We start from the raw sequence: 21552 nt of genomic DNA, 5'->3' as shown, positions 1-21552 counted from the left end.
TTTGCATTTAATGAAGACATTATATGTTTACATTCTGCTGCACACGATCATACACCTGTAATGGGCAGTGCTTATTTATTTGCAGGTACTTTGCCCATCAAGTGTTTTTTAGTATTCATTTCAGGTTTTATCAAAATAATGTAACATTTAGGAACAAAAATACAAAACAATAACCCGAAACTCGAGGCTAAAATAGCAAAGACTTCGACGGCAACGGTGTATTTCCCAGGAGAGCTGATGTAAACTGGTATAAAAGTGATCCAAACAGCACAAAAGATGAGCATGCTAAAGGTTATACATTGAGCCTCATTAAAGTTATCAGGTAATTTCCGAGCTAGAAACGCCAGCACAAAGCTCACTCCGGCCAGGAAAGCAATATATCCCGCCATAGAATAAAAGGCGCTCACAGAGCCCAGGTCACATTCCAGAATGATAATCTCTCTGTAATATTCTGTGTTTCTCATGGGAAATGGGTGTGATATAGTTAACCAGAGAGTACATATCAGGCACTGAACAGAGGTAAGGAGGAGTACACTCCAACGCTGCTGAGCAGGCCCGAACAATTTGGCCATGTTGTTGTTTGGAAGAGTTGCCTTAAACGCCAGAATCACAAGGATTGTTTTAATCAAAATACAGGAAATACAGAGAACGAAAGCGATAGCGAATGCTGTGTGGCACAACATGCAAGCCCAGACTGAGGGCTCGCCAATGAAAGTCACTGAGCACAGAAAACACAGCGTTAATGCAAAGAGAAGCAGATAGCTGAGCTCAGAATTGTTGGCTTTAACAATAGGAGTGTCTCTGTGTGTGAAGAAGACAATGGCAATACTTATTGTGGTGCTCACTCCCACCAGAGCCAATGTCAGCAATACACCTCCCAGCATTTCGGTAAAGGAGAGGAACTCTATTTCCTTTGGTAGGCAACGATCTCTCTGCTGATTGGGCCAATATTGTTCAGGGCATTTAATGCAGTCTGTGGAATCTGGGAAAGGTACGATAATTCAGTAAGTATGGCATGAATATTACTAAAGGGAGTTTTTGAAAGAGAAGCGTTAAATAGGAAGAGGAATTTTACACTCACCTGTGATGTTGCTGATTTCTCCCTCAGCACATTCTGTACAGTCAAAGCAACACACGGGTTGGCCTTTTCTGGCAACTTTTCTTGTTCCAGGAATACAGCTCTCGCTGCAAACCGCACGTGGGATCTCAGAATAAAAATAAAACTTATCAAATAAAATGATGCAGATGAACTAATCAGTAATGGTTTTAGTCAATGCAAGTTTTTTCAAAACATCACAAATGAACTGATTTGAAATAAGTGTTGTCCCAAAGCTGTTTAATTCTACACCTGAACTCTGAAACTCTCCCTCCGTACCTCAGATGCATTCTATCGCTCGGTCTTCAATTTGAATGTCAGAACCTACCACACCGACAGTAACCTTCCCACTCTCTCATTCCCCCAACTCAGGGCTTCCACTGTAAAGCAATCAAAGTCGCTATCGTATGTGAAGGGAACGATACAAATACAATTTGTTTCAATGTTTATGATCATAAAATTAGATATTCAAGAATCAGATTATATATTTTTTAAACTAAAGGGATTAAGGGATATGTGGATAGGGCGGGTAAATCGAATTAGGTTATCAGCCGTGATCTTATTAAATGGCGGGGCAGGCTCGAGGGGCCGAATGGCCTACTCCTGCTACTATTTCTTATGTTCTTAAAATAATCCTTGCGTTTCATACAGCGCCTTATCACGTCTTCGAGACGTCTCAAAGTGCTTCATAGGTTACACTGCAAAGTGAATTAACTGTATATTCTCTGGGCAAAATGCGACAGCCAATTGAGCAGAGCCCTCCGAACAGTCGTGGATTGAGTGGCCAAATTATTATTACTTTTTTTTGAAATAATTATTACCCCCAGACGAGTGACCCAACAATCGATTAACTACCGACTTCCTACTAAAGTATTGCTTGACATTCTCCTTCATGGTAATTGTTTTTTTTCTAAAGCAGACAGATAAACACCTCAGTTTGACCATTGCTCCACACGATAGCCTCCTCATTCACCGTAAGCTCCCGGCTTGGAGATGCGGAACCATCGTAGAAGCCAATTACACGAGTTTCAGCAACGCCTTTCAAATTCTTTTGCCAGTTTATCAAGTCATACTTGGCCACGGGGTCACCGTTTTCATCAAAATAAATTCTGTCACCGGATTTAGATGTAAAATTTACTGACTGTAGGTAATGGAGAATCTGTCCAACGATATCAAAGAATATGATCAAATGTAAGGCAGCATTGAGGAATCATAACGTCACATTACATGAACGATAATGTTTATTATATGAGATGGTTAGTAACAACAATCGTCAGTAGGTTGACACAATTCAAAAAATACACAGAGCATTGGTTACCAATACAGATATGTTTTATGTACGAATGTTTCCTTACCTGCCATGGCTGAAAATTTGATGAGTGTGCACAGGTGTTGTTCATAAATGGTCCTTTTCCTCTCTCACACAAAAGCAGATTGTGAAGTGCATGAGCTAAAGCGTACACCGCTTTGTATACGTTGTAGGAAATTCCATCCATAGTTACATCAGAATATCCATTGTGTATTTCTGTTACATCTTCTTTGCCGGTGCATTGCTGCAATGTGGATATTGTGTTTGTTTGGCTTGTGTTTCCTGACCAGAAACTACATTGGAACGCAGTTTCCCAAAACTCCTTAACTAAACTATTTCCGGGAAACTTAGACGGATGAATTTTCAGAAGGAATTCCTGCAATCCCTTTACTTCTGCTGAAGGAATCGCTGGGCCAATTGCTCCAATAAGAAATCTCGCACTTTCATTTGGGGCAATAAGTTGGGCTGTTATCCAGGCTTCAGTTCCCACCCACTGTATTCCAGTGAGGTTTTGTCGTATTACTTCTTTGAGTAATAATTGCATTTCAGTACGGGCAGCAAAGGCCACCACAACTTTTGTGTTCGATAACTTAATTATATTTACAATGTTGCTTATCTTTTCAAGTGGATCTGTTCTATAAAATGATTCCGAGAAGGCAATGCAAATGCCAAGTTCCTGCGCAATGTCTACAAATGCCTGCATTCCAAAGTTACCATAGTCATTGTTGCTTCTGATAGTCCCAATCCACGTCCATCCAAACTTCTTAATGATTTGAGCTAAAGCCTTGGACTGATGGTAGTCACTGGGTATGGTTCTGTAAAAGGTGGGATATTCGTTCCTGTCACTGAGACAGACGCATGTGGATAAGTAACTGACCTTCAGTTGAGTAGAGATTTAGACGGAAAACAGTTAGGATCAGAATATTTAGAAAATTTTTTTTTGCATATACTTCCCTTCACAAGCTGCAGATCATCCAAAACACTGAAGCTCATGTACTTTCACGCACCAGGCTCTGTAACCCCATCAGTCCCACCCTCTCTCCCCATCCGTCAGAGGATCGAGTTCAAGATCCTCGTCCTCACCTTGAAGGCCATCCCTTGCCTCCTTCAAGGCCAGTCTCAAGAGCCTGCTCTTTGACCATGCCTTAGGTCTCCCTCCCACCTCTCTGCCTTCCCTCACCCCGACTCCACACCTCCCCCATGCTTGGGCCCCGACACCTGACTCTTCAGCACTTTGGCACGTCCTCCCGACCTGAAAGGCGCTCTATAAATGTCATTTTGTTGTGGTTGTTGTTGATGAATATTCCATTCTCAACCATTCCATTATAGTTAATCACCAACGAGGCTTCCTTAAGTAAGATGCCATCATTGTTTTTGGAGAAAGGGTGGAGTGATAGAGACCAAACTATGTGTAAGTAATTGAAGAAGAATAGAACAATTTCTATTTTTGCTACAATTAAATAAAAGAAAACAGAGGTGAATACATAATTTATTTATTTAATCCACAATATTTGTATTGGTTTTAGATTTAAATGTTTGTGAAATGTTAAATATTTATTTTCTATTCGGAGGGTAACTGACTTTGCACCAATATGAATGTGATAACGTACCATTGGGATTCTGAATGGACCAATTGACCTTGCAACAGCTATGGACTCCGAGGATCCAGCAACACCAACAACAGCTGGGACATTAGGAGGTCCTTCACAGTTATGGTCATCCTCTGTTGCTCCTTGACCGTTCACAAGGCTCAGTGCTACTTTAGTGGCAATATTGGAAGATCCGCAATCATCATAAATCTTATATCCCAGAGTAATATCAGGAAGCAGTGCCGGGTTCTGGTTTATTTCCTCTATTGCAAACATCATCGTATTGACCAGACGGAAGGCTCTAAAATTGAAACTGAAAGAGAAATCCACCATTAATGTTACAGGTATATCAGAGTCCAGTATATTGTATGTCAGCTTCAATAAGGTGCTTTCTAAAAACAATGGGCCTGTGAGACCACAATCACTACACTTCACAGAAAACCTAGTGAATCACTTTGAGACGTCCTCTCGAGGTGAAAGGGGCTGTTGTAAATGTAAGTAATGTTACTTTTCATTGGACCAAATGCATTCAACAATAATAATAATAATAATTAATCTGGCATTTGACATAGCCCATGTGGCAAAAAGAACAATAATAAACCTAGTATTTGTGATAGCGCCTGTGACGTAAAGAAGGTCTGAAAGCATTTCTCTTTTACAAAAATCCCAGCAAATCTTTCATGCCCACTTCAGCAAGCAGACAAGGTCTTGGTTTAATAACTCATCTCCCAAGCAAAAGGGCTCACAATAAGTTACCGTTAAGCCCTTCAAGACACTGCCCTGCCGGAAATATGGATATTTCGGATAGATTGAATTTCCATTTGAGCCTCAAATCCTTTCCCAGTTAATGCTGTTATTGTAGTTTTGCAGCTCAATAGTTAGAGCACTTGACTTGCAAGCGAGTGACGTTGGTTGAACTAGCGAGCAGGGCGAAACGTTGGGCAAGTTTCCTTACCCCACACTCCTCTGTTTATCAGCACTAAATAGGAACCTGGTCATTAGTCGATTGGCAGATCGCTTTCTGGGCGTAAGATTTCCTTCAACACAATAGTAATAATAATAATTTGGTCATTTCAATCCATGACAGTTTGTGGGACACTGCTGTACACAATTGGCTGACGCATTTCGCCCACAAAATATGCAGTCAATTCACTTTACAGTATATCTTGTGAACCGCTTTGAGACGTCTCGAAGATGTGATAAGGCGCTGTATCAAATGCAAGGATCATTATTATTATTAAATTCTGATCATACGATGGTCCCTAACATTACTGAGCTCACCTTTTACATTTTGTTTCTTCTGGAGCAGTAACGAACGTATTCATTTGTTCAAAGGGATGAACGTGTACATCAAAGATACCTCCTAAAACAATATCGCCATCTTTGGATATTTCCGATAGATTGAACTTGCCTTGGAGCCTGCAATGCTTTCCCTGGGATCCCCAAACACAACAAGCAATGAGCAGCCACACATATGGGCTGAACATCACAGAGCTTCTCGGTAACCTCTGCTGATCCCTTGTCAGCATGAAACTGTGCTGTATATTGTACGTGGGGCTGAATCTGTTTGTATATATAGTGTATCAAACAGTAATCACTTGTGGGATTAGCTCCCTTTCTGATCCCAAATATAAAGTGTAAATACATTGTGAGAATCCCAGGGGCAATAACGGACCTGAGTATGGAAACAGTAACTAATCCCTCAGCTCCTGTAGCCATGATTGGGGCTTTCAAACATATTCCACCTGCACACTTCTGCCTTTAATACGGTGAAATCCCTAATGTGTGGCTATCGTCTTGTTTGGCACCAACTAACAGCACCGTAGACCGTTATGATAAGCAATACTCTTGTTAAATAAGATATGTGACATGAGCAGCCAACTAATTAATATGAATGAAGTCTCTCTATAACTTATCCACAACAAGACCGAGCTCTCCTGATTGGATCCCATTAGCGCCCCCTCACCTCAGGCGCTGACAGCATCTCCATCCATGGTTGCACATCCCACCTTGCGAAGCCACTCCGGGACCTTAGCATCTTGTTTGACCTTCAACTGTCCTTTCTGCCCCTCATCTGTGCCATGACCCGCTCAGCTCAGCCACTGTCTCACACCACAGGCCACTGAAACCCTGATACACGCTTTCATTACATCAAAGCTCGACTGTGCAAAATCACTGCTTGTTGGCTTCCCCAACACCTCCCACTGTCGGCTGCATATCATCCAGAACTCTGCAGCCTGTGTCCTCGCCCACAGTAAACTTCACAACCCTATCACCACCATCCTTGCCCAGCTCCGCTGGCTTCCCGTCTCACAGGGGATACATTCAAGATCCTGGTCCTCACCTTCAAAGCCCTCCAAGGTCTTGCTCCCCCCTACTTCTGTGATCTCCTAATCCCTTACCATCCTACTCGCTCCCTCCGCCCAGTGGGCTCCAGCCTGCTGTATGTCCCCTGCCTTGCTCGCCCTACTATTGGCGATCGGGCCTTCTGCCACTCTGCCCCTACCCTCTGGTACTCCATCCCACAGTCCCGCCACCTCGCCCCCTCATCGCCACTGTCAGGACTCATCTCAAGACCCTCCTTTTAGCTAAAATAGACTGGGGAATTAGATTAATGGATATGACAATAGGCCAACAGTGGCAAACGTTTAAAGATGTAGTGCAAAATTCTCAGCGGTCACATATTCCCTCTCAGGGAAAGCAGTTCATCCGTGGTGAACTAGAGCAGTTAGAGAAAGTATAAAACTAAAAGAAAAGGCCTATAAAACTGTCAAAAGGGAAGCAAACTGAGGACTGGGTGTGTTTTAGGGACAAACAAAGAAAACCAAAAAGGTCATTAAGAGTGAGAAAATGGATTATGAGGGCAAGCTAGCGAGGGACATTAAGGCAGATTGTAAGAGGTTTTATAAATACATTCAGAGGAATAGGCTTGCAAAAGTAAATGTGGGTCCATTACAGGCAGACACAGGAGGAATAATAATGGGGTATAAGGATATGGCAGAGTCCATAAATAAATACTTTTCTTCTGTCTTCACGTTAGAAGACACAAGAAGTTTACCAGAAATAGAGATGAACAAAGGAGCAACTTAGGGAAATTTACATCAGCAAAGAATTGGTGCTCGGGAAATTGTTGGCATTAAAAAGTGACGAGTCCCCTGGACCTGATGGTTTGCATCCGAGGTTTTAAAAGAGGAAGCTCATGAGATAGTGGAGGCCTTGTGTCTGATCTTCCAAAATTCGTTGGATTCTGGAACGGTTCCTTCAAATGTATAGGGCCCTGGTGAGGCCGCACCTAGAGTATTGTGTGCAGTTTTGGTCTCCTTATTTAAGAAAGGATGTACTCGCCTTGGAGGGGTACAACGTAGAGTCACTAGGTTGGTACCTGGGATGAGGCGGATGAGTTATGAGAATAGGTTGAGCAATTTAGGCCTATATTCTCTAGAATATAGAAGAATGAGAGGTGATCTTATAGAAACCTATAAGATTATTAAGGGGCACGACAGAATAGATAGTGGGAGACGTTTTCCCTTGGTTGGAGAAACTATAATCAGGGGTCACAGTCTTAAAATTAAGGGTAAGCCCTTTCGCACTGAGTTGAGGAAAAACTTCTTCACTCAGAGGGTAGTGAATTTATGGAATTCCCTACTCCAAAGGTCTGTAGATGTTCAGTCCTTGAATATATCACGTTCCCTTCAGCGTCCTGCACTACCCTTCCCATTTCAAACCTGCCTTTCCTGGCCAAAGCCCTGGAACGCATTGTTGTAAACAAGCTTCGCTCTCACCTCACCATCCACTCACTACTCGAACCCCTCCAGTTCAGTTTCCAGCCCACAGCACAGAGACAGCGCTTGTCAAAGTAACAAATGATGTCCTCTCTCTGTGTAACCACGGCCCTCTCAGCCTCCTCATCCTGCTGGACCTCTGTGAACTTGTGGGCAATGCAGGCATCAGGTGCGATCCCCAGCTTCGCTTTCTACCACAAATCCGATCGCTGACCAGGACCACTTTATTCCAGTTCCGCCACATTGCCCACTTCCATCCATTACCTAACAAACAACACAGCAGAAATGCTCATTGTGAGACTCCGCCACTGTCAAGCGCACTGGGACACTAACCCGCATGAAGGGCCCCATATAAATGCAGGTCGTTGTTGACTGTGTTGAAATTACTCCCATAGACTTTGGCCGACAATAGTCAAACAGCAAAACTTACACAATAGACAACTGTAGTTTTGCCCATTCTATGCACTCCACAGCAATAACCCTGGACTCAAATACATTCTTTTACCTGAAAAGCACATTAATTGTGACAGATTAGGGATCCTATTACTGATTATGTGAAAATGCTAACAAGCATAATCCCATTATACATATGAAATATTAAATATATGTGATATTCAACTCAGTTATTTTCTTTTTTGCATTTAATGAAGACATGATATGTTTACATTCTGTTACACATGATCATATACCTGTAATGTGCAGTGCTTATTCATTTACAGGTACTTTGCTCATCAAGTGCTTTTTTGGTATTCATTTCAGGTTTTATCAAAATAATGTAACATTTAGGAACAAAAATACAAAACAATAACCCGAAACTCGAGGCTAAAATAGCAAAGACTTTGACAGCAACGGTGTATTTCCCAGTAGAGCTGATGTAAACTGGTATAAAAGTGACCCAAACAGCACAAAAGATGAGCATGCTAAAGGTTATACACTGAGCCTCATTAAACTTATCAGGTAATTTCCGAGCAAGAAACGCCAGCACAAACCAGGACCTGGAAGAGCAGACCAGTCACTGGGGCAGGGAGTCATCTCACTCAACTCCTGGTAACACTGCAGCCAAAGCACTAACGGATAGGGTGCTCCTCACTGGACAAGTAGCGGGAAAGTTTGCCGGACATTAATACCAATGGTGAGCTATGTGGTTTTAACTGGTTAGACTCCAGCAGTAACCGAACGCACCCTCTGGGCTCTCCAACCCTTGGCTCTTGCTAATCTTCGCTTAATACTTTCCGGAATTAGGTAGGCAGGATGCTTCCCTCCAGGGAGAGAGCCCGCATTCCATTCCAACAATCTAGTGCTGGGATTCCCATTTGTAAATAATCCTTGCATTTGATATAGCACCTTCTCACGTCTTCGAGACGTCTCAAAGCGCTTCACAGAATATACTGCAAGGTAAATTGACTGCATATTTTGTGGGTGAAAAGCGGCAGCTAATTGCGCAGAGCAGCGTCCCTCCACAGTCGTGCATTCAAGTGACCCATTTTTTTTAAAGCAATTATTACTCCCAGTAAACTGATCTGACAATCGCCTATTAACCCTGTTTCTCCTTACTGCAAGGTAAACAGAGGCATGTGGAGTAAAGAAACTTGACCAACATTTCACCCAGCCAGGAATCGAGCCAAGGTCTCTCACTTGCGAGGCGAGTGCTCCAACCACTGAGCTACAGGACTTGTAGGCAGAATGCATGGAAATCTCAGCTTGGTTTGGATACTCGAAGGCATGTCGATGGGTTTCCACATGTGTCAGACACCCATATACATTTACTATACACTTAACTATAGCTTTTTATAAATTACTCTGAGAATCCACTCACCGTTTGCACTGTTCTGCTTTTGGCCGGACAGTAAAGGAATGCACATTCTCAACCCTGTCCATGTGCAAGTTAAAAAGTCCCCCCAGAATGATGTCTCCGTCCTTTGACAGTTCAGGTAAATCGAACTTCCCTTGAAGTTTACAACTATATTCACCGCTTTCCCATCCAGCCTCAAGTCTGAGCAATTCTAACAGAAAAAAGTAAAACATATTTCCCACATACATTTACTATTTACGTCAATCAGAAGTTGCAGTTATCCGAGCAGACAAGTTCAATTGTCCAATATATGCGTCACCGTATGTGTGCTTTATATTGTACTAAAGCGGGGCTTTCTGGGAATTGCCGCCTTTGATGCAATTCAGTGGAAGGTAATTTGGAGATTATTTAAAATATCATGTGGCATTGTGATGGTTAAATTCCTTAAACAATATTATTCTTATTTGCCTCATTCTAATTTGTAATCGTTTGAAGATGATGGAACACAGTGCATTCATTGAGAGCTGCAAAGACGAGTTTCCGCCTCTCGTCTACATTTTACCATTTTATTTCTGAATGTTCCACCACAATGGCTTTTATTCCGCAAGTTTGTTGTTGGCAATTCTTTATCGTGCTGTAGGACAGCCACACAGTGTTGTTACTGAAGTAGTCCTTTGTAACACGTGACAATGATTTGAGACCTCTGTCACAGATCGAGCAAATTTGGTTAATTTGGAGAGAACGTAGAAGTAATAATTATTTGTTCTCCCTCCACCACTGCAGCCACAACAACATTTATTCACGATTGTCCTCCTTCCTAACCTACACTCACAAATGGTTCAGAATCATTCAGTTTACAGATTCATTGTCTATCATTTCTCTGAATTATTTACTTATTCATTTATTTATTTACTTACTGCTTAATTGCTTATAGTGTCTATAGTGTCGTGGATTATTGGTTACAATGGCAAATGCATGTGAGAAGGAATTGAGAGAGTTGAGGTGGATTGTGTCCAGTGTTGGGGGGAATCAGTAAAGGACAACAATGCTATTGGAAATTAAGAGAATAAATCAAAGGGAAGTTTGATTGCAGCAATACAAGTGTAACATCTGTAAATAAATTAATTGCATCAGATAACAATAACATCAGGTATCAATGTTGAACATAAATAATTTATTGGCAGAGAATATAAAACATGTAAAGTGACACTTAAAAATTCCATGTCACCATGCACAAAACGACTAAACATTAGACAGTTTACATGTACTTTAGTTAGTTTCCTGTTACATTTCAGTAAAACTAACCTGCACTTAAATTATGTTCACTTTTAGCTGCAGCTTACATATCTAGGCAGCTAGTTTTTCAGTTGGACACTTTGCCCATCAAGTGTTTTTTGGTATTCATTTCAGGTTTTATCAAAATAATGTAACACTTAGGAACAAAAATACAAAACAATAACCCAAAACTCGAGGCTAAAATAGCAAAGACTTCGACAGCAACGGTGTATTTCCCAGGAGAGCTGATGTAAACTGGTATAAAAGTGATCCAAACAGCACAAAAGATGAGCATGCTAAAGGTTATACATTGAGCCTCATTAAAGTTATCAGGTAATTTCCGAGCTAGAAACGCCAGCACAAAGCTCACTCCGGCCAGGAAAGCAATATATCCCGCCATAGAATAAAAGGCGCTCACAGAGCCCAGGTCACATTCCAGAATGATAATCTCTCTGTAATATTCTGTGTTTCTCATGGGAAATGGGTGTGATATAGTTAACCAGAGAGTACATATCAGGCACTGAACAGAGGTAAGGAGGAATACACTCCAACGCTGCTGAGCAGGCCCGAACAATTTGGCCATGTTGTTGTTTGGAAGAGTTGCCTTAAACGCCAGAATCACAAGGATTGTTTTAATCAAAATACAGGAAATACAGAGAACGAAAGCGATAGCGAATGCTGTGTGGCACAACATGCAAGCCCAGACTGAGGGCTCGCCAATGAAAGTCACTGAGCACAGAAAACACAGCGTTAATGCAAAGAGAAGCAGATAGCTGAGCTCAGAATTGTTGGCTTTAACAATAGGAGTGTCTCTGTGTGTGAAGAAGACAATGGCAATACTTATTGTGGTGCTCACTCCCACCAGAGCCAATGTCAGCAATACACCTCCCAGCATTTCGGTAAAGGAGAGGAACTCTATTTCCTTTGGTCGGCAACGATCTCTCTGCTGATTGGGCCAATATTGTTCAGGGCATTTAATGCAGTCTGTGGAATCTGGGAAAGGTACGATAATTCAGTAAGTATGGCATGAATATTACTAAAGGGAGTTTTTGAAAGAGAAGCATTAAATAGGAAGAGGAATTTCACACTCACCTGTGATGTTGCTGATTTCTCCCTCAGCACATTCTGTACAGTCAAAGCAACACACGGGTTGGCCTTTTCTGGCAACTTTTCTTGTTCCAGGAATACAGCTCTCACTGCAAACCGCACGTGGGATCTCAGAATAAAAATAAAACTTATCACATAAAATGATGCAGATGAACTAATCAGTAATGGCTTTAGTCAATGCATGTTTTCAAAACAACACAAATGATCTGATTATAAAGATGTATTGTCTCAAAGCTGCTTAATTCTACACCTAAACTCTGTAACTGCCTCCATGCACACCTCAATCTCACCCCCTTTGTTGGTCTTCAAGTTGAATGTCAGAACCTTCCTCACCGACAGTAACCTCCCCCCTCCCTCATTCCCCCAATTCAGTGCCTCCACTGTAAACACTCAAAGTCGCAATGGTATGTGAAGGCCACGATATCAATACAATTTGCTTTCATGTTTTATAATCATAAACTAATGATGCTTGCATCAGATATAGCGCCATTTTATATAGTGCCTTATCATATGTTTGAGATGTCTCAATGTGCCTCACAGAATATACTGTAAATTGAATTGACTGCAAGTTTCTGAGCAAAATTGCGCACAGCAGCGTCCCACAAACAGTCGTGGATGGAGTGCCCAAATTATTTATTTTTTTGAAGGAATTATTACACCCAGAAGAGTGATCCACCAATCGATTAACAACTGAGTTCCTACGAAAGTATTGTTTGACATTGTCCTTCATAGCAATTGAAATTCCATTTTTTTTCTAAAGCAGACAGATAAACACCTCAGTTTGACCATTGCTCCACACGATAGCCTCCTCATTCACCGTAAGCTCCCGGCTTGGAGATGCGGAACCATCGTAGAAGCCAATTACACGAGTTTCAGCAACGCCTTTCAAATTCTTTTGCCAGTTTATCAAGTCATATTTGGCCACGGGGTCACCGTTTTCATCAAAATAAATTCTGTCACCGGATTTAGATGTAAAATTTACTGACTGTAGGTAATGGAGAATCTGTACAACAATATCAAAGAATATGATCAAATGTAAGGCAGCATTGAGGAATCATAACGTCACATTACATGAACGATAATGTTTATTATATGAGATGGTTAGTAACAACAATCGTCAGTAGGTTGACACAATTCAAAAAATACACAGAGCATTGGTTACCAATACAGATATGTTTTATGTACGAATGTTTCCTTACCTGCCATGGCTGAAAATTTGATGAGTGTGCACAGGTGTTGTTCATAAATGGTCCTTTTCCTCTCTCACACAAAAGCAGATTGTGAAGTGCATGAGCTAAAGCGTACACCGCTTTGTATACGTTGTAGGAAATTCCATCCATAGTTACATCAGAATATCCATTGTGTATTTCTGTTACATCTTCTTTGCCGGTGCATTGCTGCAATGTGGATGTTGTGTTTGTTTGGCTTGTGTTTCCTGACCAGAAACTACATTGGAACGCAGTTTCCCAAAACTCCTGAACTAAACTATTTCCGGGAAACTTAGACGGATGAATTTTCAGAAGGAATTCCTGCAATCCCTTTACTTCTGCTGAAGGAATCGCTGGGCCAATTGCTCCAATAAGAAATCTCGCACTTTCATTTGGGGCAATAAGTTGGGCTGTTATCCAGGCTTCAGTTCCCACCCACTGTATTCCAGTGAGGTTTTGTCGTATTACTTCTTTGAGTAATAATTGCATTTCGATACGGGCAGCAAAAGCCACCACAACTTTTGTGTTCGATAACTTAATTATATTTACAATGTTGCTTATCTTTTCAAGTGGATCTGTTCTATAAAATGATTCCGAGAAGGCAATGCAAATGCCAAGTTCCTGCGCAATGTCTACAAATGCCTGCATTCCAAAGTTACCATAGTCATTGTTGCTTCTGATAGTCCCAATCCACGTCCATCCAAACTTCTTAATGATTTGAGCTAAAGCCTTGGACTGATGGTAGTCACTGGGTATGGTTCTGTAAAAGGTGGGATATTCGTTCCTGTCACTGAGACAGACGCAGGTGGAGAAGTAACTGACCTGCAGTTGATTAGAGATTTAGACAGAAAACAGTTCGGATCTGAATAGAAACATTTTTGTTTTACACACGTTTGATGAGTATTACAGTTTCCAATCTCAAACATTCCAGTATAGTTAATCATCAACTAAGGTGTCCTTAAGTAAGACGCTGTCATTGTTTTTGGAGGGAGGGGAGGTGTGGAGTGTTAGAGACGCAACAATAAATAAGATAAATTAAGAAGAATGGAACAATTTCCATTTATTACTACAATGTTTAACATATAACAGACGTGAATACATCATTATATATTTAATCCACAATATTTGTATTGGTTTTAGATTTAAATGTTTGTGAAATGTTAAATATTTATTTTCTGTTCAGAGAGTAACTGACTTTGCACCAATATGAATGTGATAACGTACCATTGGGATTCTGAATGGACCAATTGACCTTGCAACAGCTATGGACTCCGAGGATCCATCACCACCAACAAGAGCTGGGACATTAGGAGGCCCTTCACAGTTATGGTCATCCTCTGTTGCTCCTTGACCGTTCACAAGGCTCAGTGCTACTTTAGTGGCAATATTGGAAGATCCGCAGTCATCATAAATCTTATATCCCAGAGTAATATCAGGAAGCAGTGCAGGGTTCTGGTTTATTTCCTCTATTGCAAATATCATCGTATTCACCAGTCGGAAGGCTCTAAAATCCAAACTGCACGAGAAATCCACCATTAATGTTACAGGTATATCAGAGTCCTGTATATTGTATTACAGCTTCAATAAGGTGCTTTTTGAATAGAATGGGCCTGTGAGACCACAATCACTGCTTTGCACAGAAAACCCAGTGGTGCACCTTTAGATGTCCTCTCGAGGTGAAAGGCGCTGTTGTAAACGTAAGTAATGTTACTTTTCATTGGGCCAAATGCATTCCACGAAGGCAATAATAAACCTAATGTTTGTGATAGCGCCTGTGACATAAAGAAGGTCTGAAAGCATTTCTCTTTTACAAAAATCCCAGCAAATCTTTCATGCCCACTTCAGTCCTATAGCTCAGTGGTTAGAACACTTGCTTTGCAAGTGAGAGACCTGAGTTCAATTCTAGGCATTGCGAAACCTTGGGCAAATTTCCTTAATCTAATAATCTAATCTAATAATAATCCCTCCAAAAAACAAAAAACAATAATAAATTGGTCATTTTCATTCCTGGACTGTTTGTAGGACGCTGCTGTGCGCAATTGGCGGCCGCGTTCGCCCACAAATATACAGTCAATTCACTTTACAGTATATTCTGTGAAGCGCTTTGAGACATAGAGAAGACGTGAAAAGCGCTATATCAAATGCAAGGATTATTATTACTATTATTATTATTATTCAGCAAGCAGACAAGGTCTTAGTTTAATAACTCATCTCCCAAGCAAAAGGGCTCACACTAAGTCACCGTTAAGCTCTTCAAGACACTGCCCTGCCGGAAATATGGATATTTCGGATAGATTGAATTTCCGTTCCAGCCTCAAATCCTTTCCCTGTTACTTTGCCACACACAACAGGCACTGAGCAGCACCACATAGAGCCTATACATCACAGAGCTTCTTGGTAATGCAAGTTTTTGTTTTAGTTGATAAGAACATGATAATACGCCTATCAGGACAGTGAATTTTTACGAAAATAGGAAACGGAAAACTGTCCATGTAATTCTTTGCTGAATCTTATTTTGGCTTGCAGTCTGAATAAATGTGTTATTTTAAAGCCAACAAATGGTGTTGAACACTTCAGAATTATTTTGAATAATAAATCACTCACAAACTAATGGGGTTCAACATTATTAAATATATAACTTTTACTAAAATAGACCTGGGAGGATTGATCACCTCCACTTACATTAATGCTGTAATTGTAGTTTTGCAGCTCAGTAGTTAGAGCACTTGACTTGCAAGTGAGTGACGTTGGATTAACTCGTGAGCAGGGCGAAACGTTGGGCAAGTTTCCTTACCCCACACTCCTCTGTTTACCAGCACTAAATAGGAACCTGGTCATTAGTCGATTGGCAGATCGCTTTTCTGGGAGTAAGATTTCCTTCAAAAATTGTAATGATAATAATTTGGTCATTTCAATCCACGACAGTTTGTGGGACGCTGCTGTGCACAATTGGCTGAAGCCTTTTGCCCACTAAATATGCAGTCAATTCACTTTACAGTATAACTTGTGAACCGCTTTGAGACGTCTCGAAGATGTGATAAGGCGCTGTATCAAATGCAAGGATCATTATTATTATTAAATTCTGATCATACGATGGTCCCTAACATTACTGAGCTCACCTTTTGCATTTTGTTTCTTCTGGAGCAGTAACGAATGTATTCATTTGTTCAAAACGGTCAACGTGTACATCAAAGATACCTCCTAGAACGATATCTCCATCTTTGGATATTTCCGATAGATTGAACTTGCCTTGGAGCCTGCAATGCTTTCCCTGGGATCCCCAAACACAACAAGCAATGAGCAGCCACACATATGGGCTGAACATCACAGAGCTTCTCGGTAACCTCTGCTGATCCCTTGTCAGCATGAAACTGTGCTGCATATTGTACGTGGGGCTGAATCTGTTTGTATATATAGTGTATCAAACAGTAACCACTTGTGGGATTAGCTCCCTTTCTGATCCCAAATATAAAGTGTAAATACATTGTGAGAATCCCAGGGGCAATAACGGACCTGAGTATGGAAACAGTAACTAATCCCTCAGCTCCTGTAGCCATGATTGGGGCTTTCAACCATATTCCACCTGCACTCTTCGGCCTTTAATACGTTGAAATCCCTAATCTGTGGCTATCATCTTGTTTGGCACCAACTAACAGCACCGTAGACCGTTATGATAAGGAATACTCTTGTTAAATAAAATCCATGGCATAAACAATCAAACTAATTAATATGAATTAAGTCTCTCCATGCCTTGTGCATTAGCATCATAAAAATACGTGGAGCTGCCCTTTACAGTAAAATGATGTGAAGGAGGCCATCTGGCGTCACGTTTCTGTGCTGTCTGTTTTAAAAGAGCTATCAAAATCGATCCCACTCCCCCGCTCTCTCCCTATAGCCCTGTAAACTTGTCCTCCCCAAATAATTATCGACTCCTCTCTTAAAAGTTGTTATCAAATCGTCTTCCACCAGCCTTTCAGGCATTGCATCCCAACAACTCGCAATGTGAAAACATTTCTCCTCACCTCACCTCTGTTTTGTTTAACAACTATTTTAAATCAGTGTCCTTAGGTTACCAACCCACCCGATCGCCAGTGGAAGTAGTTTCTCCTTGTTCACCCTATCGAATCCCCTCCTAATTTTGAAAACTCCTATTAAATCTCCTCTTAACCTTCTCTACTCCAAGGAGAATAATCCCAGCTTCTCTTGGTTGCAGAAATGCCCATCTACACCTTTCACCGTTGTGTCCACAATGACAATTGGATTGACACTCTTCAATGTGTCCGCATTGTGCATCCATTTGACTTTATTCCTTGCCCTGAGATGTCATCAACCTCACACGTATTCAATTCAGAGAAGCAGTTTGTGAATGCCACTCTCTCAGGGGACTTCTGCACTGCCTGGCCCCTCTTCCAACCAAGCCAGGTGGTCACCCACTCTCCTTCTGAACCCTCTGCAAATGTAGGGTAACCACATCCTGAAATATTTGATTCATGAACTCTTCAGCCTCCCAAATGCTATATAGTGACACCAGTCCCTCTTCGAGCTCAGAAACCCTGAGCTCCAGTTTGAGCAGCCGGAGGTACTTGCTACACACGTGTTTGCCTATGGCACACAAAGCATCTTGGAGTTCCCATATGACATAATAACAACAACTTGCATTTATATAGCGCCCTCCACACCGAGTGGCATCTCAGAGAGCTTAGCAATGGTGGAGTCCAAGGGCAAGCCAGAGGGAGGGGGAAGGTGACCATAGCTGCAGTCAAAGAGGAAGGTTTTCAGGTGAGACCTGAAGATGGGAAAGGAGGGGGCAAGTTAGGGTGACTTATTGATGGAGGTAGGCAATGTGGTGGAGGTGGAAGAAAGCGGTGCTGGTCAGGAACCGGATAAGGGGGAGGAAGGATAACTGGGGATCGAAATGATGCCTAACTTGCGCACGGGTTTGGAGAGTTTTAAGGACAAGTCAGGTAGGTTGGAACTGTGGGACAGACAATATCAAAGGGAGCCAAAGCGTATGGCTTCTGTCTTGTTTAACTGCAGGAAATTTGCACTCATCCAGCTCTTGATGTCCGACAGACAAGCTGATAGAACATCAGGTGTCTGGGGGTCGCAGCTGAAGGTGGAAAAGTAGAGTTGAGTGTCATCCGCATACATGTGGAAGTTAACCCCGTGTCTGTAGATGACAAGAGTGAGCATATAGATGAGGAAAAGAACAGGGCCAAGGATGGATGCTTGGGCTACCCTGCAGGTGACCAGATGGAAGTGAGAAGGAAGCCATTTGTAGAAACATAGTGCTGGCAGTTTATAAATTAGGACTCAAACCAAGCGAGTGGGGTCCCACTGAGGGATCATGGAAGACAGGTGGTGGAGTAGGATGGCGTTATCGACTGTGTCAAATGTGGTGGAGAGGTCCAGGAGGATGAGGAGGCAGAGGAAGCCTTGGTCACAGATAGAGAGGATATCATTTGTGACTTTCTTGAGCACTGCCTCTGTACTGTAGGCAGGGTGGAAACTGGACTGGAGGGGTTTGAGTACGGTGTGGAGGGAGAGTTGTGCGCGAAGTTGGTTGGCAACATCGAATTTCTAGAGCTTTGGTAAGGAAGGGCAAGTTTGAGATAAGGCGGTAGTGACCGAGATTGGAGGGATCAAGGGTAGGTTTTTCAAATAGGGCAGTAATGACAGCGGTATTGAGGGAGAGTTGTACTGATCCTGAGGTGAGAGACTCATTAATATTGTCTGCCAGGAGTGGGTAGAGGAGGGGGAGCTGGATGATCAGCAGTTGGGTGGGGATGGAGGTCGAGGAAGCAGGTGGTGGGTTTCATTGTGATGATGCCTTCTTTCCTCCGGGTCTGGCCTCCTCCTCATCCCCGAGTCCTCCGCTCCACCCTTGGTGGTCGTGCCTTCAGCCATTATGCCCCGAGGCTCTGGAATTCCCTTTCTCACTCCCTTTCTTCCTATTTTCAGGTCCCTACTGAAGACCTTTCTTTTCGGCCGCGCCTTTGGTCACCTTCCTCCCTTTCCCCCTGGCTCGGCCCTGGAATTCGTTACTGTGAAGCGCTCTGAGATGCTGTCCGGCCTGGAGGGCGCTATATAAATCCAAGTTGCTGTTATTGATGATGGATGAGAGGGAGGAAGGAGAGAATGAATGTAGCATCACGGCCGTGGAGCTGAGGGTGAAGTGTGCGAGGGAGATGGAATAGGGGTGGTGGTAGGTGACATGGGGCAGAAGGATGAAGAAACCAAGGGGATGTTGTCAATTTTAGGGATAAGAAACCCATGACCTCTTCGCACTTGACGTTAAATGTGATGATTGAGGGTCCTTGAAGGGGTGCATGCAGGAGGTGCTTGGCAGTGTAGAATAGGATTTTGGAGTTATTGTTGGCCTCCAGTATGATGGTTGAGTAGTGTGCAGTTTTTTCTTGTGACAGGGAGTGGTGGTAGGTGCTCCAGCCACAGCTGGTTGTGAATCGTGAGGCTGGTTTTCTGCCACCTGTGCTCGATTTTACAGAGCAGATGGCTGTTGTAATGAGGGGGAGTGGATGGATTTGGAGACAGTCCTGGATTTCAGGGGAATGAGGGAGTTGAAGGTGGAGGAGAGGTTATCATGGAGCAGCTTGACGGCTGCTTCAGGGTCACTGTAGGTGGAAGGCCATAGGAATACAAAGTCTGAGGATGAGAGGGTCTTTGTGAGGGTCTTTGGGGTAAAGTCTTTTCCGTGGGTGGAAAAGAATGGTTGAGGGCTTGATGGAGGAGGGAGGGACGCGAGAGGAGAAGGAGATGAATAAGTGGTCCGAGATGGCCTTGTCCAAAATGCACAGGTTGGAAATGTCAAGGCCATGTGTGAAGACGAGGTCGAGGGGATGGCCATGGCTTTGTGTCAACGAGTATTGTGCATTGTGAGGAGGGAACCGAGTGAGGAGGGAACCGAGTGAGGAGAAAATCGAGTGAGGAAGGAACCGAGTGAGACGGGAACCAAGTGAGGAGGAGTGAGATTTCTGTTAAGGAATTTGGTGAAAGTGGGGAAAAGGTACAGATTTTCTCATATACATTCCTGGGGAAGTAGGTGTAAAGTTTGTGTTAATTACTAAGGTGTGTAAGCAAGAGACAAAAGGGACCCGGAACGTTGACTAACTTTCCTTTCTCCGTAGATGCTGCCTGACCTGTGTTCCCAGCAACTTCCATTTTTGTTTCAGATTTCCAGCAGTATTTTGTGTTTTGGTATGAAATTACTTCTTCACCTATTTACCCTAAAATTGTTAACAGTAAAATAGATCAAGGGGAAAATAAACTAAAAACAAATAAAAGGTGAAGGAAGAAACCTTATAAATTTTTTTTAAGAATTAAATTTCTATGGTCTCGAGCAGAGAGCCTAACAGTGCAAGAATGGAACATTGTGGGAATTCTATGCAGGAATTTGGTGAGAGTGGGAATTCGGTGCAGAGGGGGATAAAAGAGGTGCATAATTATAAAATATATAATATTTGTATTAAACTAATATGAAACATGTCTGGGAATATGGCAGGACAGCTGAGAACTGTTGCATGCACAATATAACAGTGGGAGGGGGTCAAGGCAGCAGGTGGTGGGTTTCATTGGGGTGATGGTGGATGAGAGGGAAGAAGGAGAGATGGGGGCAAATGAATGTAGGATGGGGGGTGTGGTAGTAGCTGAGGGCGGGGTGGGTGAGGGAGATGGAATGAGGGTGGTGGTAGGCGACCTCATCCTTCTGAAATCTGCACCAAATTCCCACTCTCCCCAACTTCCTGCACAGAATTCCCACACTGTTCCATCCTTGCACTGCTGAGCTTTCTGCTCGAGACCAGAGAAATTTAAATTTTATTTTAAGTTTACAAGGTTTTTTCCTTCGCCTTTTACTTGGTTCCTCCTCACTCGGTTCCCTCATCACTCGGTTTCCTCCTCAGGAAAGGCTGAACATACTTGGACTCTTTTCTCTTCAAAAGAGGAGGGTAAGGGGTGTCCTGATAGAGGTCTTTAAAATGATGAAAGGTTTTGATAGGGAAGATGTTTCCACTTGTGGGGGAGACCAAAACCAGGGGTCATCAATATAAAATCGTCACAAATAGATCAAATAGGGCAGTTCAAAGAAATTTCTTCACACAGAGAGTAGTGGGAATGTGGAACATGCTACCATAAGGAGTTGTTGAGGCAAATAGCATAGATGTATTATGGGAAAGCTCGATAAGTACATTGGGGAGAACTGAGTAGGTTATACTTGAAGGCTTAGTTGCGGAAGGCTCATGTGGAGCATGAACACCCGCATAGACTAGATAGGCTGAATGGCGTGTTTCTGTTCTGTATATTCTAATGTATAAAGAAGTTTATGAAGGTTGGATTAAAGAGAAGAAATCCAGACAGTTGTTGGTGTGTGTCGCGCAT

General features: G+C 42.4%; 2 protein-coding genes across 2 annotated transcripts; both read right to left on the bottom strand.

Annotated features, from left to right (window-relative positions):
- Positions 1-71: 71 nt before the first annotated feature.
- Positions 72-5984, bottom strand: LOC121849892 (extracellular calcium-sensing receptor-like). The gene is made up of 7 exons (XM_042339197.1): positions 5961-5984; positions 5276-5427; positions 4016-4307; positions 2452-3282; positions 2028-2255; positions 1082-1205; positions 72-982 (listed from the first exon to the last, which is right to left on the bottom strand). The coding sequence occupies exons 1-7, from the start codon at positions 5982-5984 to the stop codon at positions 72-74; spliced, it is 2562 nt and encodes an 853-aa protein (XP_042195131.1).
- A 4947-nt stretch (positions 5985-10931) lies between these two features.
- Positions 10932-14667, bottom strand: LOC121849886 (extracellular calcium-sensing receptor-like). Its single transcript, XM_042339168.1, has 5 exons — positions 14383-14667; positions 13150-13980; positions 12726-12953; positions 11936-12059; positions 10932-11836 (listed from the first exon to the last, which is right to left on the bottom strand). The coding sequence occupies exons 1-5, from the start codon at positions 14638-14640 to the stop codon at positions 10932-10934; spliced, it is 2346 nt and encodes a 781-aa protein (XP_042195102.1). The 5' UTR covers positions 14641-14667.
- Between the last annotated feature and the right edge of the window lie 6885 nt (positions 14668-21552).

Source organism: Callorhinchus milii, unplaced genomic scaffold (assembly GCF_018977255.1).
Source record: "Callorhinchus milii isolate IMCB2004 unplaced genomic scaffold, IMCB_Cmil_1.0 Scaffold11, whole genome shotgun sequence".
NCBI lineage: Eukaryota > Metazoa > Chordata > Chondrichthyes > Chimaeriformes > Callorhinchidae > Callorhinchus > Callorhinchus milii.
Note: the sequence above shows the minus strand (reverse complement) of the source record. Positions and strands in the feature narration are given on the sequence as shown.